General features: G+C 46.9%; 1 protein-coding gene across 1 annotated transcript in view; it reads right to left on the bottom strand.

The window, feature by feature from the left end:
- Positions 1-22,072, bottom strand: part of AHNAK (AHNAK nucleoprotein) — a 62,504-nt gene that overhangs the window by 18,512 nt on the left and 21,920 nt on the right. The window contains exons 2-3 of the mRNA XM_035098992.2: positions 2,482-2,575; positions 1,048-1,204 (exon numbers count right to left, since the gene is read on the bottom strand). Coding sequence (XP_034954883.2) covers positions 1,048-1,204 — 157 coding nt within the window. The 5' untranslated portion in view covers positions 2,482-2,575. The remainder of the gene's footprint in view (positions 1-1,047; positions 1,205-2,481; positions 2,576-22,072) is intronic.

The raw sequence follows: 22,072 nt of genomic DNA, 5'->3' as shown, positions 1-22,072 counted from the left end.
CCAGCAGCTGGTATTCAGAGATAGACTGCCCCTAAACTTGGAGGCTCCAGTTAGCTGTCATGGCTAGCAGCAGTTGACAAACCTATTGTCCTCCATGAATTTATAGAAAAGCCAGCCCATTTTAAGAAGACATTTGAACTAGTCCATGATGTGCTGTGTGAAGAGCTGCTTCGTTTTTTTTAAAAAAATTATTATTATTGTCTCTCCTAAACCTAACACAGCTGGTATTAAGAGAGTCCAAAATGTCCTGAGCTTGCCAATGTGGGCTGAGCAAAGTTCTGTAGCCCTTACCTGTGTGTTTTTAATTTGTTTGTTTTTTCCCATTTCTTTCACACTCTCCAAAAATAACACATTAGGCCAGTCCTTTGTCACAGGTCCCATCTACACGACACTTTTAAAGCAGCACCATACCGCTTTAGAACAGTCAAGGAATCCTGAGAACTGCAGTATGTTAAGGGTGCCAGGAGTTGTTGGGACACCCCAGTCCCCTCACAGAGCTACAACTCCCCTGCTAAACCACTCTGGGAACTGTAGCTCTAGGGTGGGGGAATAGGGGTCTCTAAACACCCTTCAGCACCATTAACAGACTGCAGTCCCCCGGATTCTCTGCAGGAAGCCGTGACTGTTTAAAGTAGTATCGTGGTGCTTTAAAAGTACAGTGGTACCTTGACTTACGAATGACTAATGAATGTTCCGAGTTACGAACGGAGCTCCGTCCGCCATTTTGGATGCGGTTTAGATAGGATTTTTTTCGACTTACGATTTTTTTTAATCCCCCCCGCCCCCCATAGGCTTCTACTTACGATTTTTTCAACTTACAAAGGTCCGTTCGGAACGGATTAAATTCGCAAGTCGAGGGACCACTGTATGGTGCGGATATGGCGTACGTGACTCTTCAAGATGTCATGGGGGACTCTTTGTGACCATAAAGAGGATGCCCTCTGGTGGCTTTATAAGTTGATGATGAACAGGGAGGAGGAGGTGGCTTCTTGCTGTCCAGCCACTCTGCCCCCGCCCAGACCACCCCCCACAAACCTCCTCACTGACCTTCTTTCACAATGCCTCCTTTGGCAGCGGGTGAGTCCTGTTGAACCTGTTTCACGAAAACGCCTTCGTTCGTCTGGTCGATGGTAAGTCCACGAGAGCCAATGCCTTCCCAGTCGGGGAGCAGAATCTCCCGGGTCTCTTCTTCCTCCTTCTCCATCTTAAGGAAGGAAGGAAGGAAGGAAGGAAGGGTGTAAATAGGAGGCCGTGGGGAACTCAAGAGACTGCGCATAAAAAGGAGAACTCCTGCTCAAATTCTGCACCTCAGAAGGTTGAAGTACAGGTGAAACTTGGAAAATTAGAATATCGTCGAAAAGTGCATTTATTTCAGTAATGCAACTTATTATTTTTAATTTTTCTTTTAATTTTTACAAATGCTTTCTTTTGGAAATTCCACAGTAATAAAACAAATAGTTACAATAATACAAAAAATAAACATCGCTATTACATTTCATTACCAGTACTGTAATTACATTGCATTTATAATTGACCCGCCTAACAACAAATAATTACAATTACAACAAATAAAGGCTTGACATATCTTGCTTTGCATGTCATGCATCTGTATCTCATATATTGGTTTCACCTTTTAAGTTGCATTACTGAAATAAATGCACTTTCGACGATATTCTAATTTTCCGAGTTTCGCCTGTATGCTACAAGCTCAGTCTATTTCAGAAAATGCATTTTGCTCTATTACATTTCCATCCCAATCTTGCTCCAACAATCTCAGGGAAGTTATATAGTAGGCACGTCCAAAAGGTAGATCGTGATCTACCAGTAGATCACTGGATGTCTGTGGTAGATCACTGGCTCCCCCCAAAGAAGCTCAGCAACTTTGGCTCCCCTAAAAAAAGCTCAACTTTTTTGTCCTGCACACACACAAAAACGGGGCTTCCCCCCCCTCCCTAAAAAAGCTCAACAACATTGACCTGAACCTCAAGAAAGGGGGTAGATCACTGGCAGTTTTTAACTCTGTAAGTAGATCGCAGCCTCTTGCGAGTTGGCCGCCCCTGTTATATAATGACATAAGATGATCCTGCAGGATCAGGCCAAAGGTGGTCCATCAAGCCCACAATCCTGTTCTCACAGTGGCCGACCAGAGGCTTGTGGGAAACCCGCAAACAGGATTCGAGCACAAGAGTCCTCTCCCCTCCTGTGGTTTCCAGCAATTGGTATTCAGAAACACTGGTGCCTCCAAATGTTTAGTTGAGATGCCATTATCCGCACCACAGCCTGGCAAGGTTGGTTATGTCAATGGCCGTTTGCCCCAAGATGACCCACTAAGTTGGTGGGCTGAATTGCTGTGTTCCAAATCCAATGCTCTACCCTCTGCTGCACTAGTTCCTTACATAGCTCCTCTCCAGGACTAGGAGATCTGGATAAATATGGCACAGTAGTACCACTGCTTTACTAATAAAGAATAGACTGAATCACCTTTCTAGGACTTTGGTCCAGGCTGGAACCGCCCCAGGAATTCCCTTCTCGTCACTTGCCAATCCTTTGGTAATGTTTCTTCCAACTTCCCAACCTATAAGAGAAAACAAAGCAAAGCCTTGTTGGTGAAAGAGAACTTGCCATGTCTGGGCGTCGTGTTTGCACCTGATGAATCCATGTCGAGTGCAGGGGATGGGGAATCTGAATTCTGTTGGGAGAAGAACTGGGGCTCCTGAAAATATCAGCTATCCCCCCCCTACACCTTTAAGGAAGTCCCCATTTCAGGGCTGGGGAAGCTGTGACCCCCCTAGACATGATGAGACCACAACTCCCAGCATCACTGCGCCATCCCTCGTGTCTGGTGCAAAGTGGAGTCACGAGGCATCTGCAAAGCCACAGGTTCCCTCACCCCTGCTCTGTTTGCAAAAGCAGGTTCCAAAGAATGTCAGCAATGCCTTTCAAAGTTTATAGGATGGTGAAAGTAGGTTTGTTGAGAGGAAGAATCAGAACTATTTTCAAAAGCTAACGAGGAATGCTGCTTTCGCGTTCCACTTGGCAAAATTGTTCTCTGTGGCGCACACATTTCTACACCAACTGCCGCCCATTGCAAAAAGATGTCCCTTTAATTGCCAAATAGAACATACCGTATATTCCGGCATATAAGACGACCCCCAACTTTTCCAGTTAAAATATAGAGTTTAGGATATACTCGCCGTATAAGAAATACGACCCGGTGTATAAGACGACCCCCCGACTTTTTTGGGTTAAAAAGTAGTCTTATACGCAGTACTAGGAAGGGTATGGGGACGCAGGTGGTGCTGTGGGTTAAACCACAGAGCCTAGGGCTTGCTGATCGGAAGGTCGGCAGTTCGAATCCCTGCGATGGGGTGAGCTCCCGTTGCTCGGTCCCAGCTCCTGCCAACCTAGCAGTTCGAAAGCACGTCAAAGTGCAAGTAGATAAATAGGTACCACTACAGCGGGAAGGTAAACGCCGTTTCCGTGTGCTGCTCTGGTTCACCAGAAGCGACTTTGTCATGCTGGCCACATGATCTGGAAGCTGTACGCCGGTTCCCTCGGCCAATAATGCGAGATGAGCGCGCAACCCCAGAGTCGGTCACGACTGGACCTAATGGTCAGGGGCCCCTTTACCTTTGCCTTTTAGGAAGGGTATACGGAGAGTATTCAGCGCAACTGATGTTTATACCCACTTAAGAACTGCCTTGCTCAATCTGACTGGTTTGGTAATCTTGTGTCCAGAAAGTGGCCATCTGGGTGCCTGCGGGGAAGGTGTCTAGGAGTCCCCACCACCTGGCATTCAGAACTACTGCCTCTAAACATGGAGGGTCCATTTATGTATCACTCCCTATGTCTGTGATGTTCAGGCTTATGTAGGCAAAATAGCATCCCCCCCAGCAGGCTCGGGGGAAACCTGCAGAATTCTTTAGGGATGGAAATCCCCAAGCGGGGCGAAACCTCAAAACCAGCTCAATAAGAGCATGCATAAAATTATCAAGGCAGTTTACAACAAAATATGTGAGTACACTAAAACATAAAGTGCCATAAAAGCAATGCAAAATAATCATTAAGATGATTATATAATCAGCGGAAGGGGGATATTTTTAGGTACTCCCTCTGCATCATTCAATATTATCTCTATATTTTCCCACAAACACTCAAGTCATTCCCTCCCCCCTGAACTAAAAATCCAGCCCCTTGATCCATTTGCTGCCCTTTCCTCAATCCTTTCCAAAATTATAACCAGAACTAAGACATTTCACTGTCTCAAGTAGCTTACAAATGGCTGGGCACACCCACACCCATTTTAGAAGTCTTGCTGCAACCCCTGGGCACCAATTCCTGCTTTTCATCTATTTCCCTGCCTCCCTTTGTGTTGCCGCCTGAGGCACCTTGATTTACCCTGGGGCATGGCAGGGCTGGTGCTGACTATAATAAAAGCATAAGAAGTGCCAATGGCCTGTCTTAATTCAGCACCCTGCCTCTCGCAGGGGCCACCCACCCTGCAAGCAGGACAAAAGCGCAAGAGCACTCTCTCCTCCTGTAGTTTCCAGCAGGTGGCCTTCAGAAGCATTCATGGAAGCAGAGCAGTCGCCATGCTCTGAGATGGGGCGACAAGAACACTGACCTGTTTCAGAGCCAGCGATACCCCATCACTTAAGCACGCGTAAAAGGCTGTATTGGAAAGGGAAGAGAGACAACTGCTCCCTCTTCCCTTCCTCCCTTCCCTTCCTCTTCTCCTCGGGCAGCTCTTCTTCCTTGTGAGCCTGGGCACACTTCTGCCCCGGGCTGAGCATGCTACATGCCAGCCACAGCCCCTCCCAAAGCCTGAGCATGCAAGGCACGGTACATATGCCGGCAGGAATGCGAAGCCTGTGTTCTCCCTACCCCTGGACTCTAAAAGGAGGAACCTTCCAGGGCACAAGCGGCATTGCAACACAAGGGAGCAGTGAGAAACATTGGAACCTGTAGAAGCCAAGGAGTGAATAGGCAAACAGGTGTAGCTCAGCAGCGGAGAACATGGCTTGCCTGCAGAAGGTCCTTCCTCAAAAGGACCAGGTGGCAGATGGTGGAAACATTCTCCTCTGCCCGAGGCCCTGGAGATACTGGGCTCAACAGTAGATCAAAGTGGGGCTTCCACATTCAGGAACAGTCTAGCTCTGAGTACCAGAAGCTCCCAGATCAGATGAAGGGTTCGCTGAGGTTTTTTTTTTGTAGCCCCGATTTCTGTACGCTGTCAAAATCCTAAAACGTATTTTGTTTTTATCCTTCATTTGTTGCAATTTGCTTACTCTAGTACAATCTTTTCTTAATGGTTCACTAATATATGCTGCTAGCGGGACCCAGGTGGTGCTGTGGTTAAACCACTGAGCCTAGGGCTTGCTGATCAGAAGGTCGGCGGTTCGAATCCCTGTGGCGGGGTGAGCTCCCGTTGCTCGGTCCCAGCTCCTGCCAACCTAGCAGTTCGAAAGCACGTCAAAATGCAAGTAGATAAATAGGAACAGCTATAGCGGGAAGGTAAACAGTGTTTCCATGTGCTGCTCTGGTTTGCCAGAAGCGGCTTTGTCATGCTGGCCACATGACCTGGAAGCTATACGCCGGCTCCCTCGGCCAATAAGCGCAACCCCAGAGTCGGTCACGACTGGACCTAATGGTCAGGGGTCCCTTTAACTTTTTAATATATGCTGCTGTCTTATAGAATGAGCCTGTAGGGTTTCAGGCAGGGAAAGGTCTTGCCCATCACCAGCTACCTGAAATCCTTTTGGTGGGGGTGTTGAAACTGGGGCCTTTTGCTGAGCTCTCATGCTGAGCTCTCATGCTGCAGACTCTCCCTTGAAGCATAGGGGGCTCTGCCTTATTCCAAGTCTGTCTCTTTGTCCATCTGGCCCAGCTCTGACTGGCAGCCACTCTGAAAGAGAGATCTCAGGCAGAGACGAGTCCTTCCTACCATCGCCTGCCAGGGATTTGAACCTGGGACATTTTTCCATGAAAAGCATGAGCTACAGCCCCTCCTTGGGCAGGTAGACTTCCCCTTGGTGGAACTGGGCTTTCGTTTAAAAGGTGGGAAGGGTGCAATACCATTTATCAGCAGAATGGAGAGGACTTGTTATGAAGAAGGAGGAGAAGAAAGGACAGAGCACAACTGGAAATGTTGCATAAGTGTTTTTAAAGGGTGCAGCCAGGGGGCGGCCATGCCTTCACGATTGATGCTTTGCAATGCTCTGGCTCCCGTACCCAATCCCAGCTCAAACGCCCCACCTTCCACGCTGACGGCCGTGCCAACTTTCAGCAAAGCAACAAGAGGGGAAAGTTTTCCACTTCCAAACAGCTACAGACATGCATGCTCAGGTCATCCATGAAACCTGATCAGCCCAGACAGGAGGAGGGGAGGCTGCTGCAGAAGAGGCTCCCACTGACATCAGCTCCTGGCCCCAACTGGAGAGTCTTCACAAGCCAGCATTTGAACTGGGAACAGGACACCAGCACCCACCCACCCACCCCTCACAAGATGGCAAACGACATATCCAGGCTTGTTTCCTTAATCTCTGTGGCCTTGTGGATTCCACCAGCCCCCAGTTACAGAGAGGAAAACAAGGGCGATCTTAAGGAGTTCATTGCACACTCCTCAGAACAACTATCACTGGCCGAGTGCGCCCACACACAGGCTGAAGAAAGCTGCTGGAACAAGTGTGGTGTATTGGGAGACCAGGGTTCAAATCCACACACCCCCCAACTTGGCCATGAAGATCACTGAGTGGCCACTAGGGTGATGACTTTTTTTACAACATCATTTCCCTGTATCATAATTTGAGCTTTCATTAAAGATTAGATAAAATCTTACTTTCAAAGAGATTTGATAAATAAAAAAAAACCTCACGCACAAAATGATGTTTAGGGAAGTTTTTAATCTGTGATATTTTAATGTATTTTGGTATTTGTTGGAAGCCGCCCAGAGTGGCGGGGGGAAACCCAGCCAGATGGGCGGGGTATAAATAAATAATAATAGTTTTTAAAAAAATATTTATCAGTTTTTTGACCATTTTTGAAGTCACTGTAAGCAGATATAAAATTGAACCCAAGCTTTAGAGCAGGCATCCCCAGACTTCGGCCCTCCAGATGTTTTGGACTACAATTCCCATCTCCCCTGACCACTGGTCCTGTTAGCTAGGGATCATGGGAGTTGTAGGCCAAAACATCTGGAGGGCCACAGTTTGGGGATGCCTGCTTTAGAGTCACATATATACAACATTATATAGGGTCATCAAACACACAAGGAACCTTTTTTTAGCTGCAGTAACAGTATCGACGCCGCTGGAGGACGATGTTTTGCTACCTCTCCTGTAGGTTCTTTTCCCAGCATGCCCGGCAGGGTCTGCTGGCTGAGTTTTGAGGTCCCCAAAAGGGGCTTTTACCTTGCGCAGGTGTGACATTTGTATACCCTTTGTTGCTAAGAACACTCCCCATTGCGGAATGCGGTGTTGTGTCCAAATTTGATACGAAATATATATAGAATTGTTAATACAATTTTATGAAATGGTAAAACGGCATACAAAAAAATTAAAAACAGTTTGTGCGTAAGCTTTTGAAATATTCCAATGGAATATACCTCATTTTAGTCATTAATAGGCAAAGGTTCATCTATTTGTGCTACAGGAAATAATTTTTGAGGAAAAAAATTAAAGTCATCACCCTAGCCACACACCTAACCTACCTTACAGGGTTGTTGGGGAGATAAATTGGGGAGGGACAGAAACATCTATGCCCCCACGAGCTCCCTGGAGGAAAAGCTGGGTTATGAATGCAATCAATCAATAACTAAAAGAGGGAATCTGTTTGCAATATCTGGAAGTGTCTCTGAAGCCAGAAGGTTAGAAGAACTCCACCCAGTAGACACTGTCTATGCTCTGACCTTAATGTTCCCCCCACCACCAGCAGCCTATGTTTGGTCTTTATTGTACACCATCCCTTCCTCCCACAAAACATAGGGAATTCTGTAAAAGCACAGACACTGCAATCAAGTTGTGGAAATGGGCTGTCCATGGTTGGTCAAACACCAAGCTTGCTTGGTTTCCTAAGTACGCACAGCACTTTCCTCTTTGCCTTTTATGGGCTGGGTTCCTCCATAAGGAAAAGTAAAAAAAATAATTTTAAAAAATCCATATCCCATTACAAGATTATTATTTTTTAAGACAATCAACCGTGCTGGAGGGGGGTATCAAATTATGGACAATAGGCCACAGTAACCTGCATCATCATTTAGGGCGGCCATCCCAGAATCAATGCTATTTCATAGCCATTTATGTCTTCTTTGCCATGCTTTTGCAACAGCACTGATAAATAAGATAGGTAAAAGTAAAAGGGACCCCTGACCATTAGGTCCAGTCGTGACCGACTCTGGGGTTGCGCGCTCATCTCGCATTATTGACCGAGGGAGCCGGTGTATAGCTTCCAGGTCATGTGGCCAGCATGAAAAAGCCGCCTCTGGCGAACCAGAGCAGCACATGGAAACGCCATTTACCTTCCCGCTGTAGCAGTTCCTATTTATCTACTTGCATTTTGACGTGCTTTCGAACTGCTAGGTTGGCAGGAGCTGGGACCAAGTAACGGGAGCTCACCCCGTCACAGGGATTCGAACCGCCGACCTTCTGATCAGCAAGCCCTAGGCTCAGTGGTTTAACCACAGCGCCACCTGGGTCCCTTGATAAATAAGATAGGATGTATTTATGTATTTATCCATTGACTTCAATGCAGTGATGGTCTCCAGCAGTCAGTGTTGCCCTCCAGATCTTTGGGACTGCAGCTCCCCAGAGTCCCAGCCAGCATGTCCAAAAAAATCTGAAGGGCATTAGGTTGTTGAAGGCTGATCTTCAGCGACTGCAGGCAAGATGGAGGAAGAAACACCGCAGGATTCCAGACTACAGAAGCCAGCCAGACGTGGGGCAGAGCTGCTACTTAAGATATTTCTCCTCCATCTCTAAAGGCATTAGGGGGTGGTCATGTCTTCAGGAATGCACTTCGCTGGTACGCCTTTCAGATCCGGAAATTCCCAAATAATTACGATGACCCCAGAAGTGCTGTTTTTCGAGAAACGTTCCAGCTGCAGACCAAGGCAAGCAGACTTGCCAAAAATCCCCACCCCACACGTTAGGGATGGAAATATCATCCCACAAGCACACTTCTGCCTTTGGTTTTTCAAGCCCTAAACAGTTTTGGGAGCAGGTTATCCAAAGGACAGCCTGCACACATGCTATGACCCTGCCCAAAGTCTAAGATAATCTTTGGAGGCCGGAAAGATAAAGAGAGGTCAGGCTGACTGGGCCCTGTCACTCGTATTTTCTGGAATATGCTTCCCCATGAGGTTCATAGCGCACCTTCACTGGAGAGTTTTAAAAGAGCTCTTGAGACAGATTTCCCTCTGCTTTTTTTTATTAACTGCTGTGTTTTAAAAATGTTTTGCTGCCTGTTTTTAAAAGGGCACGAAGCAGATTTTAAAGAGTTTGCTGTATATGTTTCTAAGACTGCTTTTGCCTTGCAAGGGCACGTTCCCTGATAGGCAGGGCAGAGATTATTTAAAAAACGCTTTCCCCCGGTGTCAGGATCTGTAATCTTGCAATTTAACCCTGTCAACAATGAAGTGAGCACACTTCTACCTGCTCTGACACCTTAGCAAAGGAATGGACTTGCTAGCCTTTTTCTGCTTTATGAGGTGGACTTTCTCCCTCTGAATTCAAAGTGTTGACTACCAATCTCCTCTCAATGTGTTAAGTGATGCACATTGCTGCCTTCTGAACGAAGCATGTTAAAAAACAGGTATTTTTCAGAACACACAATCATCTTTGATCGTCTAAGGCAGGGTCCCCAAACTAAGGCCCGTGGGCCGGATGCGGCCTGCGCGAGCCAATTGTGCAGCCCCGCCGACCGCTCTTATCAGCGCGCCACAGTGTGGTTGCCCATCTCCGGGTCGGCGCGGCGCCAGAAATAGCCGGAGGGTGGGAAAACATGCTCCCATATGCACGCGCACAAGCTATTTCTGGTGCCGCGCCACACCAGAAAAAGCGAGTGCGCGAACGTATGGGAGTGCGTTCCCCCGCCCTCCGGCCCGCTGCGCGATCAGCGCCAGAGGAACCGGCCCAAAGCCGGGTAGGTTTGGGGACCCCTGGTCTAAGGAATCCGTCTGGCTGGTGGAAATAGAAGGGGGGGGGGAGACAGCTGAGTGAATCAGCCCCAAATGGCTTTATCCCAAGCTTTCTTAGGGGACATTCCGCTCGATCAAACACCGGAAAAAAAGACAAGCACCATCGTTAATTGTAACTTCTGAAGAAGAGAAAAGGCAAACCAAAACATCAGGAATGGAGAAGTAATGAGTTGAATCTGGAGCTTATGGGTGAGTGCTGGGGTGGGGGGAGAGAGATGGTGGGTGCTTTAGTATTAGGAGAAGGACTTTGTGCAAATAACTAGGCGATTGCAGGAGTGTAAAACCCCAAAAGGTAAATACGACGTGATAAGAGAATAAATTAGCAGAAAGTGATTCCAGCAGTTGGGAGGATTGAAAGATCTTTGTACCAAAGGAGGTGGTGGAGGCCATCATCATTTCTAGAACCTGACTGCTGGCAAATCATAGAATTGTAGAGCCAGGAGGGTCATCTAGTCCAACCCCCTGCAATGCAGGAGTCACAGCTGATGAATCCTGGCTGATGGTCATCCAACCTCTCTTTAAAAGCCTCCAAGGAAGGAGAGTCCACAAACCTTCGCAGGTAGGTCATTTCACTGTCAAGCAAGCTCTTACCCGCAGAAAGAACTTCCTAATGTTTAGTTGGAATCTCCTTTCTTGTCATATGCGTCCACTTTTCGGGTCCTCCCCTCTGGAGCTACACAAAACAAACTTCCTCCATCTTCCATGTGACAGTGTTTTAGATATTTGAAGGTGGCAAATGAAGCACTGATGCTTTTTATCAAAGATTCCAGACTCTTTCGAGGTGCCTGGAGGAGTTTCAAGTGCTGCTTACTCTTTGCTGGGGGGGCTGTTGATAATTTGTTCAGGTGTTTGGCTGCTCTGATGCAGATATCACAAAAATATAGAGGGGAAATGCCATGCTTCCAGCATGCTTCCCTCGCAGGGGAAACAGCTGCTGTAGCAGCTGTCCTTGGGGCTTCCTAGGGTGAGGAGCCAGGTGCACACTAAACGGTACCTTCTTTGCAAAAGCAAGAACCTAAAATCCCAGGGAGAGAACACACTGGTTGTTCGGCTTTCCCATCATCTGCAATGAATTCTTGCCTCTCAGAACCAGCTATTTTACACACACACACACACACACACACACACACACACACACACACACACACAGCCTCACTCAGCAAACCACAAAAGGTAAAGCTAGCAGTCGTTTGTATTCCCCTACTGCCAGTTCCTTGTGGTTCCTGCTTGCAAACACAATTAATTTAAGAGGCTTGTTTGGACAAGAAAAGCTCGCTGGTTTTAATAGAAAGCGTTTCCTTTTTGAAATGTATCTCTTTTGCTTGCGTGCCTCCCTCGCTTCTCGTGAAATGCCTCCCTCCCCAAATTTAACCGATTCATCATTTCCAGCTAATCCCTGGAAAAGAGCAGCTGGCTAATCTATCCCCAAGACAACCCCAGGGCAAAGATTGCAGAAATATTTTACAATCAACCATTCCTGCATTTCTGTGACTCAGCTAAGGCTATCTGTGCTCACCTTTTGTGGCAGTGAAGCTGCTGGGCTACTGGGATGGCACAGAATGTTCACTGACATTGCAACCGCTTAGAGAACATAGGTGTTGGAATGCCTGCAATTCTGCTTTTGTGGGGGGTAGGGGAACTGGCAATCTGGCTGGGAGCGAAGGATCACATTAGCCCTAGGGGCAGAGATAGCTTTGTGAGTTGAGCGGATGGTAAGGAAGAGGTTCCCTAAGGAAGGGTTAGTGAACCCAGAGGCAGTGTTGAATCCAGGGGTGGTTGAGTTTTTTGAAACTGAGCTGGCCAGCGAATTCTTTGGTTGAAAATTCCCAATTTATTTAGAATATATTGAAATTTACATTTCGTAAGAAGGGGACTGCTAGGTCTGGCCTCCTGTTGCTAGTAGTGGTTGGCCGGATACCTCTGTTGGGTTCGGTATGAAGGCAAGCAAGCTCTCTATTTATAGGTCTCCTGGCATCTAGTATTCAGAAGCAGACTTCCTCTGAAGTGCCATTTAAATCTCATGGTTTGTAACTAGCATCTCCTCCATGAATCGCAACCTCTCTGCAGCAGATACTGCTTCTATCTGCATGCTTTCAAAAATACTCCACAATCATGAGGTCTAGAAACTTCCTTTGCAATGAAAGCAGATTCTCAGGGAATTGACTCCACGCATGCCAGGCAACGCATGATGCACAACCAAAAGGACCACCAATAGGAAAGTTTGCAAAGTGACACGTGGCATTAGTAAGCATTTAGATATTTCTGGCAAAACTAGGGTGTTTTTTTACTATTCTTTTTAATTATGTTGTTGCAAATTAAGGAAGGGTAAATGGAAAAAAGGAAGCCTTTCACCTTTGGGTGCAGGAAATTTTTTTAAAGCACATTTAACTGGCGGGGGGGGGAGCAAACTTCCTTTTCTGGGAGGGGCAGAACTTGAAACAGTCCAACTTCCCTATTATGGAGTAAATTTATCTCAACTTTTATTATGCATGTGCAACCCCGATGGGACGCTGGAATCTGCTTAACACTCGTTTAGTACCAGCGAGCTTGGGATCCTGTTTCCCTGTGTGGGAATCTCAGCTCTCCCTACATTCCTAAAAAGCCTCTGTCCCAGGCTCTTTCTGCTTCTTTCTAAAAAAATAATGGTAATAAAAAGTGTGCGTTGTGTGCATCTAGATTTATTGTGGCACAAACTTTCATGGGCAAGAAGCTACAATAAACCGAGCCCAGCTTTTTCCAATACGAAGGGCAAAGCTTTTGATGGCCGTGGCTTTCATCTACAGAGGCTTCTGCCGCAATAAAATCTACTGGACTTTAAAGGTGTGGCAGGACTCTCTGTTGCTTTTTAGTAAAGAGAGAGAGAAAGAGAATGAAGAAGATGCCGGAGGGAGGGGAAGAGAGAAAGAGAATGAAGAAGATGCCGGAGGGAGGGGAAGAAGAAACAACAGTATTGAGAGATGGATGTGGAGCAGAGGAGCAGCAAGCTGTCTTTTTTTTTTTTACTGAATCAGTCCATTGGACTATCTAGGCTCAGAACGCCAATTGGACGCAGTGGCTCTCCATAGTTTCAGGCAAGTCTCTCAGTTCAAGCCCTATCTGGATATGCTGGGGATTGAACCTGGGACCTTCTGCATGCAAGGCAGATGTGAGCTCTATCCCTTTCCCAAATGCGGGCAGATGCTGCAACCTTCTGCTCTGCTACTCAGCGGTGGAGCCTCCAAAAACACAAGCTGTAATTTAGCTTTCTCTGCTATTTTGCACTGCCTTCTACGGCATAGACACCAGAAATCCCCTGGTAAGGGCACCCTCTGGTGCAGACCTTCTGACAACTTTCCCTGCCCCATCCTAATAATAATAATAATAATAATAACAACAACAATAATAATAATTTGTTATTTATACCCCACCCATCTGGCCGGGTTCCCCCAGCCACTCTGGGCGGCTTCCAACAAAACATTAAAATACAGAAATCAAACATTAAAAGCTTCCCTAAACAGGGCTGCCTTGAGATGCCTTCTAAAGGTCTGGTAATTGTTGTTCTCTTTGACCTCTGGTGGGAGGGCATTCCACAGGGTGGGTGCCACTACTGAGAAGGCCCTCTGCCTGGTTCCCTGTAACTTGGCTTCTCGCAGTGAGGGAGCCACCAGAAGGCCCTTGGCGCTGGACCTCAGTGTCCGGGCAGAACGATGGGGGTGGAGACGCTCCTTCAGGTATACTGGACCGAGGCCGTTTAGGGCTTTAAAGGTCAGCACCAACACTTTGAATTGTGCTCGGAAACGTACTGGGAGCCAATGTAGGTCTTTCAGGACCGGTGTTATGTGGTCTCGGCGGCCGCTCCCAGTCACCAGTCTAGCTGCCACATTCTGGGTTACATTACAGCTGCCAAGATCTTTTCCCGTTAGTCATTTACAGCAGCAGACATAGCATCCTTCTCAGGGCCAGGAAACATCTCAGCGGAGAGGATCTGCTTTGGATGCAGAAGGGGACCACCCCAGGAGCACATTTCCAGGCCTGGGAAGGCCCTAGCCCTATCCAGAAACCCTGGAGACCTGCAGCCACCAGAGGAGAAAATGCTGAGCTGGAGAGCCTGACAGCTTTCTACACTCCTACCAAATGCAGGCAAGCAGGTATGTCTGCTTTTCCGCATGCAAGGACTTTGCGGCACAGCTGTGAAGGTGGTTTCGTCCCACCACTTTTCACCCAGTGCCATACATCATTCTGCAACTGTCCCGACACCCTGTTTTTGGGGTGGGGTGGGGCGTAGACGCAGGACCCCTTGAGCCAAGATTGTTCAGTTACTGATCTCTTGGGGAAAGCAGAGACAAAAGGACCACACCCAACTTTGTTCCTCTGGACATAAGCCTGCAGGCTGGGTGTGATTGCCTCACAGAGATGACTCACGGCACACTCATGCACACAAACAGGCTGGATCAGAGCAAAGGGAGAGGCCTCGGCAACCTTTGTGGAGTCTTGCAGCCAAGCCAGTCAGCCCAGACATTTTAGCGACGCGCAGGCCCGGAGTTAAGAGATCCAACTATTGAAAATGGAACTCGTTTTTTTAAAGCTTCTGCATGCAAATTCCACTTTTCCCCTGTGAAGTGCAAGGAGTACCAAGCCCTCTGCGTTATCCTCACAAAAATATGCACCAAGTTAGCTTTCTGGCTGAATGAAGAATCAGACCTGGGCCTCTCCAAGTCCTGGTCCAGAATTCCTAACCACTACAACACGCTGCCCTTTGACCCATACAGTAAAAGAAGCCCTTTCTGGATTTCCGATAGCACAACTTGTGCCCCAATAAGATCTGTTTTGGAAGGCTGCACAAGGATTAGCCACACAGGGAGAGGAGCCCCTCAAACCTTGTCGCTGCATAAGACACTCTTCTGGGTATGCCTCCTGACTGGACTCGTCCAGAGATGCAACAGGGCACCCTCCTTTAAGAGCAGGTAATTATAATGGTGCAGGAGCAAAATTACCTGCCTCCTGGGTGGCAACTGTTCTTTGGGCCAACAAAATTTACTGTGTTCCCAGTTTTATATCTGTTAAAAATCTAAACAGCAGAAACACAAGTTTTGCCTCCCACCTGCCAAATGCACGGCCCATGGTCAACAAACCACACCTTGTAAAACCAAGTGATATAACCCTCAGCCATGTCAGCCGGTAAGTGACTAATGAACAGATGAAGGATGTCCAGAGTCTGTTGCAGTTTTAACTCGCCCACACCACATGCTGCGGGCAACTTGCTGCCAATATCTTTTCTCTCACACATAGAATTCTTTTAATTTTTTTTAAATCTGTATTTTCCTGCAAAGCATACGTACACAGAAAATTTAAAACAGCAAATTTAAAGCAGCAACCATCAAATTACATTAACGAAAACAAGAGCTGTCAACAAACTTTGGTATCACATGGAAAACGAGACAGTTCAGTATCAACCTACAGAGTCACAATAAATAAATAATAGTATGTTTTCATGCATCCGGTGTTGTTTTTGGTCTCATCGTTTATGTTCCTCAGACAAGTGGCCAGGGACTCAGCTATATACAGCTGCAAATTAAATGTTCTAAGTGTGTTGTAAAGGGCAACATGCAAATGCGACACTAGAGGGCAACAGTGAGCTACGGCAAATCCAATGGGTTTTTTTTTAAAAAAAAACCATTTTTTTAAAAAAAACATTTTCGCAGTGTGTTTTTTTTATGTGTGTTTAGATTCTACCCAACAGTGCTTGGGAAACGTATCCGTCCGGATAGATTTCTGAGAAGCAGAATTCACACATAAAATTCCAATTGAAACAGGCATTCTGCAAGTCTGGCACACGGCCTCTACTAGGCAGGGAGGATGATGGTGGAAATTTGAAATGTTGCTGTTCCTTCGGGGGGGGGGGCACAACATGAAATCTTGCTCCCAAATGGGTGGAGGATGAAATCTGGGCGGAAGGCACCATGTTTTTTGCGCCCACAACTTTTCAGAAAAGAGGCTCCGTGTGTGGCATTTTTAGGTCATGAAAACAATGGCCAGAAGTCATCACCACAGACAGCAGCAAAATAAAGTAAGAAAGAAGATGATCCACCAGTCCTGGTCGAAGTAGACTGCCTTCCCCCAAACACCGTAGTGGTTTTCACTGCCTGAAGAACGTCAGCAAAATGGCTTCACAAATTTTACCTGCAAAAGTTCAGGTGGCGTCTTTGGGTACAATGCCCACAACTGTCTGCTCTAAGAGCTACGCCTTTTCCCTACAGAATCCTGGGAACTGTAGTTCTGTAAAGTGGGTAAGGGGTTTTCAGTAGAGGATTCACAGCATCCTTCAGCAAATCACCATGGCCAAGATTCCCAGTGATGAAATAACTTGTGCTTTTTTTCAATTAAAAAAACTTTTTAATGATTCTGCTGTATGGTTTCTTGTTTTTTAGTGCTGTAAACCACTCGATATATTTTATAATACAGCAGTATGCAAGTATTTTTTTTTATCAATAAACAAACACAATTGTAATATAGCAATGCCTAGAGACTTAGTTTCAGCTAACAGGCATAACCAACACCTTCTTTTTTAAAATAAACCAACTGCGTCCGACATTGGGAGATATTTCTTGCGGCTCAGAAGGTGGCTCACGGAATGTTTCACATCCGATATTATCAGAAATTATTACAAGACTCCCAGAAGCTACGCCACACTTGATTTCCTCCCATCGGTCTAGGTTTTCCAGATATCTAATGCAATCCAAGCTGCATGGTATTTATACAATGACTAGCTTCACGGTTTGTAATATGAAAACACACACCAATAAACTGCAATAATTTATAACCATTAGAACACAGCAGCTAAACTAATGCAAGAATCACAGACATTAGAACAAGATGCTGGCGAACGCACGGCATGCTCATGAAATACTTGAGCAAATCTCTGGGTGTGGGTGACTTTATACTTGTATGGGGTTTTTTGGCTCTGCAGAAGGACCCTAGCTTTGTGGGACAGCACATGATGTGTGTGTGTGTGTGTGTGTGTGTGTGTGTGCGCGCGCAAAAGTTCCATCGTTGCTGTTGATATGTGCGGTCAAACGTTCAGGTATGCAGCAATGATAATTAATAATAATGATATAATAATAATAACTCATTATTTATACCCCGCCCATCTGGCTGGGTTTCCCCAGCCACTCTGAGCGGCTTCCAACCGAATATTAAAAACAGTACAGCATCAAACATTAAAAACTTCCCTAAACAGGGCTGCAAGTAAAATAGTTACTTATTGCCTTGACATCTGCTGGGAGGGCGTTCCACAGGGCGGGTGCCACTACCGAGAAGGCCCTCTGTCTGGTTCCCTGTAACCTCACCTCTCACAATGAGGGAACCGCCAGAAGGCCCTCGGTGCTGGATCTCAGTGTCCGGGCTGAATGGTTTTTCTGCTGAGAAGTCCCAGATAAAGTACCGTATTCCTCAGCATCTCAAAAACAAGTCTGAATGCAGGTGCAGACTGGGACGAAGCTCTCCAGTTAAAAGGCTCGTCGGAAGTGAAAAGTCTCTGGCCGGCATCGAAAAGCAGCAGAGCCAGCACATGTTTAATATTCCAGGGGAAGGGATTCCAGAGGATAGGGGTGCCACCACACAAAAAGCCCAATTCCTACACTGTATGGAACGGACCTCCTGATAAGACAGCAGGAGGTCATCAGTTGTAGTGATCAACTGGGTATTTAAGGGGTAAGACGATCTTGCAGGTGGTCCTAGTCCCAAGCTGCATATACACCAAAACCAGCACCTTGGACTTATCATAGTTGCTAATTGAGAGCCAGTGCCATTCTTCCAACAGTGGGGTAACGTTTCAGTGATATCCTGCACCGGTGAGCAGTTGGGTCGCCACATTTTGCAGCAGCTTCCAAACCACCCTCAAGAGCAGGCATCCCCAAACTTTGGCCCTCCAGATGTTTTGGACTACAATTCCCATCATCCCTGTGGCCACCGGTCCTCTTAGCTAGGGATCATGGGAGTTGTAGGCCAAAACATCTGGAGGGCCGCAGTTTGGGGATGCCTGCTCTACAGCAAGCCCAGAGCAGAGAAAATTGGGCTAGACGCACAGAGAGTTTCACCTGGCATTTGGGGGCTTCCTGCATCTACTGATCCAGGGCACACACCCACACCCCGTCCACCAGGCCCCCGTCTTGAAACTTATGCTGCCACATCACTGGTGGCCCAGGGTGCTCTGCGAACCACTCCTAGCTTCACACATCTGCTATCTGCCTGCATCCAGTTCCAGCTCCTTTGTGCATTTATTTAGATAATGCACACTGTTAAAATTCAGTATGGTGTACAGTAGGATGTTTAAAAAAGATTCGGATCACAGAGATCTGGGCCATGAAGCTCATTGGGTGATGCTGGGCAAAATCTCTCTCTCTCTCTCAGCCTAACCTACCCTCACAGGGTTCTGTGAGATACAATTTGGCCGGGAGGCAGGGGGGAGATCACTTGAGTGATCGAATTGAGATGAAACACTTACTTTCATGTAATAAAATTTATATAACCGCTTGATTGCAAAACAAAAACAACACACACACCCCAACATCCCTAAGCAGGCTACATGTTGCACTTGAGTGGAGAACAAGATAAAAATGCAACAGACACCTTTTCAGATACAAATGTTAAGGCACACATTTTCAGATTTTCAGATTTGAAAAAGTACGGCACACATTTTCAGGAGTACAGGAAATGGTCCTTCTAGATCAGGCATCCCCAAACTGCGGCCCTCCAGATGTTTTGGCCTACAACTCCCATGATCCCTAGCTAAGAGGACCAGTGGTCAGGGATGCTGGGAATTGTAGTCCAAAACATCTGGAGGGCCAAAGTTTGGGGATGCCTGTTCTAGATGGATTTATACGTTTTACATCTGAAACAAACCTGGAGGGAAGGCTACTCTCACCAAACACAACCACTGGCTACGCAAACCAAGGGGTCCTACCCCCATAATGCCCCAACATACCCCCCCCCCCCGCGCGCAGAGTTCAGTGCCAGCTGCTCTGTGGCCTTGGCCATTGAGTGAGGCAGGATCCTGGCTCATCATGCCTGCCTGTCCCCAGCTTTGAAAGAAGAAACCAACCATCACAAGGGAGCTATGCCAACCACGAGGGCCCGGCCAGTTGCTTCTATTCAGAGGGGGGGCCACGTGCTTGAATTCTCCGTATTTTTAGAACCAACTGCTTGGCCTCGAGAGCTATGAGCCGGTCAGGCTTTCTTGGGATCGCCGGGGTTATTACTGGAAAAGGGGAGGTTGCAAAACATTCCCACAATGTCACGGGAGAGGGTATTCTGCGGCAGAATATCTCACTGGGCTCGAGAGAGGAAGTCATCAAAACAGGGGCTGCGTTTCTGTCAGGAAAGCCCAGAGGCAGCCCTTCCAGCAGGCGAGGGAGGCACTTTGGTAATCCGAGATTGGTGGTCTTCAAGCGGCCAGCCGTGCCCTCGTACCCAGGGGGCTCCATTCCAGTACAAAGGAAGAACCCCAGAGCCTTAGCACCTCTGAGGTTATGGGCAGTGGTTAGAATGTCGGGCTGGGACTGGGTTCAAATCCTACAAAGCTCACCATGTGACACTTAGACTGGCCTACCTCATAGGGTTGTTGTGTGAGGATAAGGCAAGGCGAGAAATATCGCATGCTGCCGCCCTGAGCAACTTCAAAGAAAGGTGGGGATGAAGATGTATAAAATAAATGCATCTGCTTGCCCCAAATACCCAATGCCTTAGATTTTAAGGGTGGCAAGGGAGGAGATGAATGGATCTGACCAGCACGAGAAACCCCATTGAAATTGTTTATTCATTAAAATGTATATACTCCCACCACCACCTGTTTTATAATGTATATAAAACAGATGAAAATTAAAAGATGAAAAACAAAATTGTAAAACAGTCAGGCAGAAGAAGTGCAATTGCACACATGGCTTAAAATAACAACATCCAAGTAAAGTCTATCAATGTGAACAGATTATCAAGTACGGTATAGTTGCAGATTTGCCAGGCTTACGTATTTATACACTGCTTGACTTTGGGGGAGGACCATCAAAGGGGGTTTATAAAAAAGATAAAACAGTAAAATTATCAATAAGAAGAATCAGCAATATTTTAAGACTTTTGAAAAACAAAAAAGAACAACAGACTAAGAACAGATTAGGCAGGGAGTTCCGAAGTGCAGGTGCTGTCACACTAAAAGACCAAGCTCTTACAAAAAGCACTCTGCACATGCTCGGCAGCCCTTGATTCTTTATCCTCACTTCACGTGCAGTAGAAGCTGAGCCTTGGCCATGAAAATGATTTCCAAGGTCACGGCTTGGCAGGATCTGGGTGTTTTGCAATATTGCATAGTTCAACAATTCTTTACAAAGGCATGTCTTCAGACCCCAGGCTTTTCCACTCGGCTCGCAGCTCAGCCCAGCCCCTTGCTCACTGTTCAGCGGCCTATGGAGATTCCTGCCTTTAATAAGGTGATAGCCGCAGTGGTATTTCAGGTCCCTGAATTTTCAGCTTTCATTCTTTTCTGAGGTGTATGAAAGGACAGGGGAAGGGTGTGCCACTCAACACAGGGGAAGAAGTACAGTGGTACCTCGCAAGACGAATGCCCTGCAAGACAAATTTTTCGCAAGACGAATGCGTCTTGTGATCTGACGGTGACTCACAAGACAAATTCGTTTTGCGAAAAATTGGTCTTGCAAATCACGGTTTTCCATAGGAATGCAATGACATTTTCCATAGGAATGCAAAAAAAGAAATTTCAATGCATTCCTATGGGAAACTGCGATTCGCAAGACGAATTTTTCGCAAAACGAATTGACTCGCGGAACGAATTAAATTCGTCTTGCGAGGCACCACTGTAGAGCCAGGAAAGCAGCTATCTGCCCAGCAGAAGGAAGCACGTGGAGTAATTACTCTCAGATTTCAAATTCCACCCCAAGATTCTGCACTCAGGCGAACGCATTACCCTAGTTTGCAAAACGATAACCTGCTCCTGCTACCTTAAAAGACCACCTTGTTTACAATGGCACAAGCTGTCATGGGCTCTAGGCCCAAGAAATCAATGTGCAACAGCATACCTGACAGTTGCTACAAGACTCTCTGTTGTGGTTTGCAGAGGAGAAGTCCAGGGCCCCCAACAGAGCAGAATGAGCCATGGTAATTAAGTGAAGAAATAATAATAATAATAATAATAATAATAATAATAATAATAATAATAATAATTAATTGCAATTAAAAAAGCCCCCCTCCCCCAATAAGGCCATTAACTCCAGGTTCCAAATGTGCTTCTGTCTCTATGCTGTTTTTGTTGCAACTGGTTAACACAGAGACCCTTTCAAGAGTTCCCTGGTTCTCTTTCGGGTGGCACAGGAGGATCCCAAATGGGGTTCCCGACTTCTTTGCCTGCTCCACTCCACCACATCGGCATGCTGCTCCCCACCCCCACCCCACCCCCCATCAATCTTTCGTTGCTTTTTGGTCATAAGTGTCCCTCAATATCACACAACAGGTAAAAGGTAAAGGGACCCCTGACCATTAGGTCCAGTCGTGACCGACTCTGGGGTTGCGCGCTCATCTCGCATTATTGGCCGAGGGAGCCGGCGTATAGCTTCCAGGTCATGTGGCCAGCATGACAAAGCCGCTTCTGGCAAACCAGAGCAGCACATGGAAACGCCGTTTGCCTTCCCGCTGTAGCGGTTCCTATATATCTACTTGCATTTTGACGTGCTTTCGAACTGCTAGGTTGGCAGGAGCTGGGACCAAGCAACGGGAGCTCACCCCGTCACAGGGATTCGAACCGCCGACCTTCTGATCAGCAAGCCCTAGGCTCAGTGGTTTAACCACAGCGCCACCTGGGTCCCATCACACAACAGGATTATTCAAAAAAAGAGAGAG

The sequence above is a fragment of the Zootoca vivipara genome, chromosome 17 (genome assembly GCF_963506605.1).
Source record: "Zootoca vivipara chromosome 17, rZooViv1.1, whole genome shotgun sequence".
Taxonomy (NCBI): domain Eukaryota; kingdom Metazoa; phylum Chordata; class Lepidosauria; order Squamata; family Lacertidae; genus Zootoca; species Zootoca vivipara.
The sequence above is the reverse complement of the archived record's forward strand: the minus strand, read 5'-3'. Positions and strand labels throughout refer to the sequence as shown.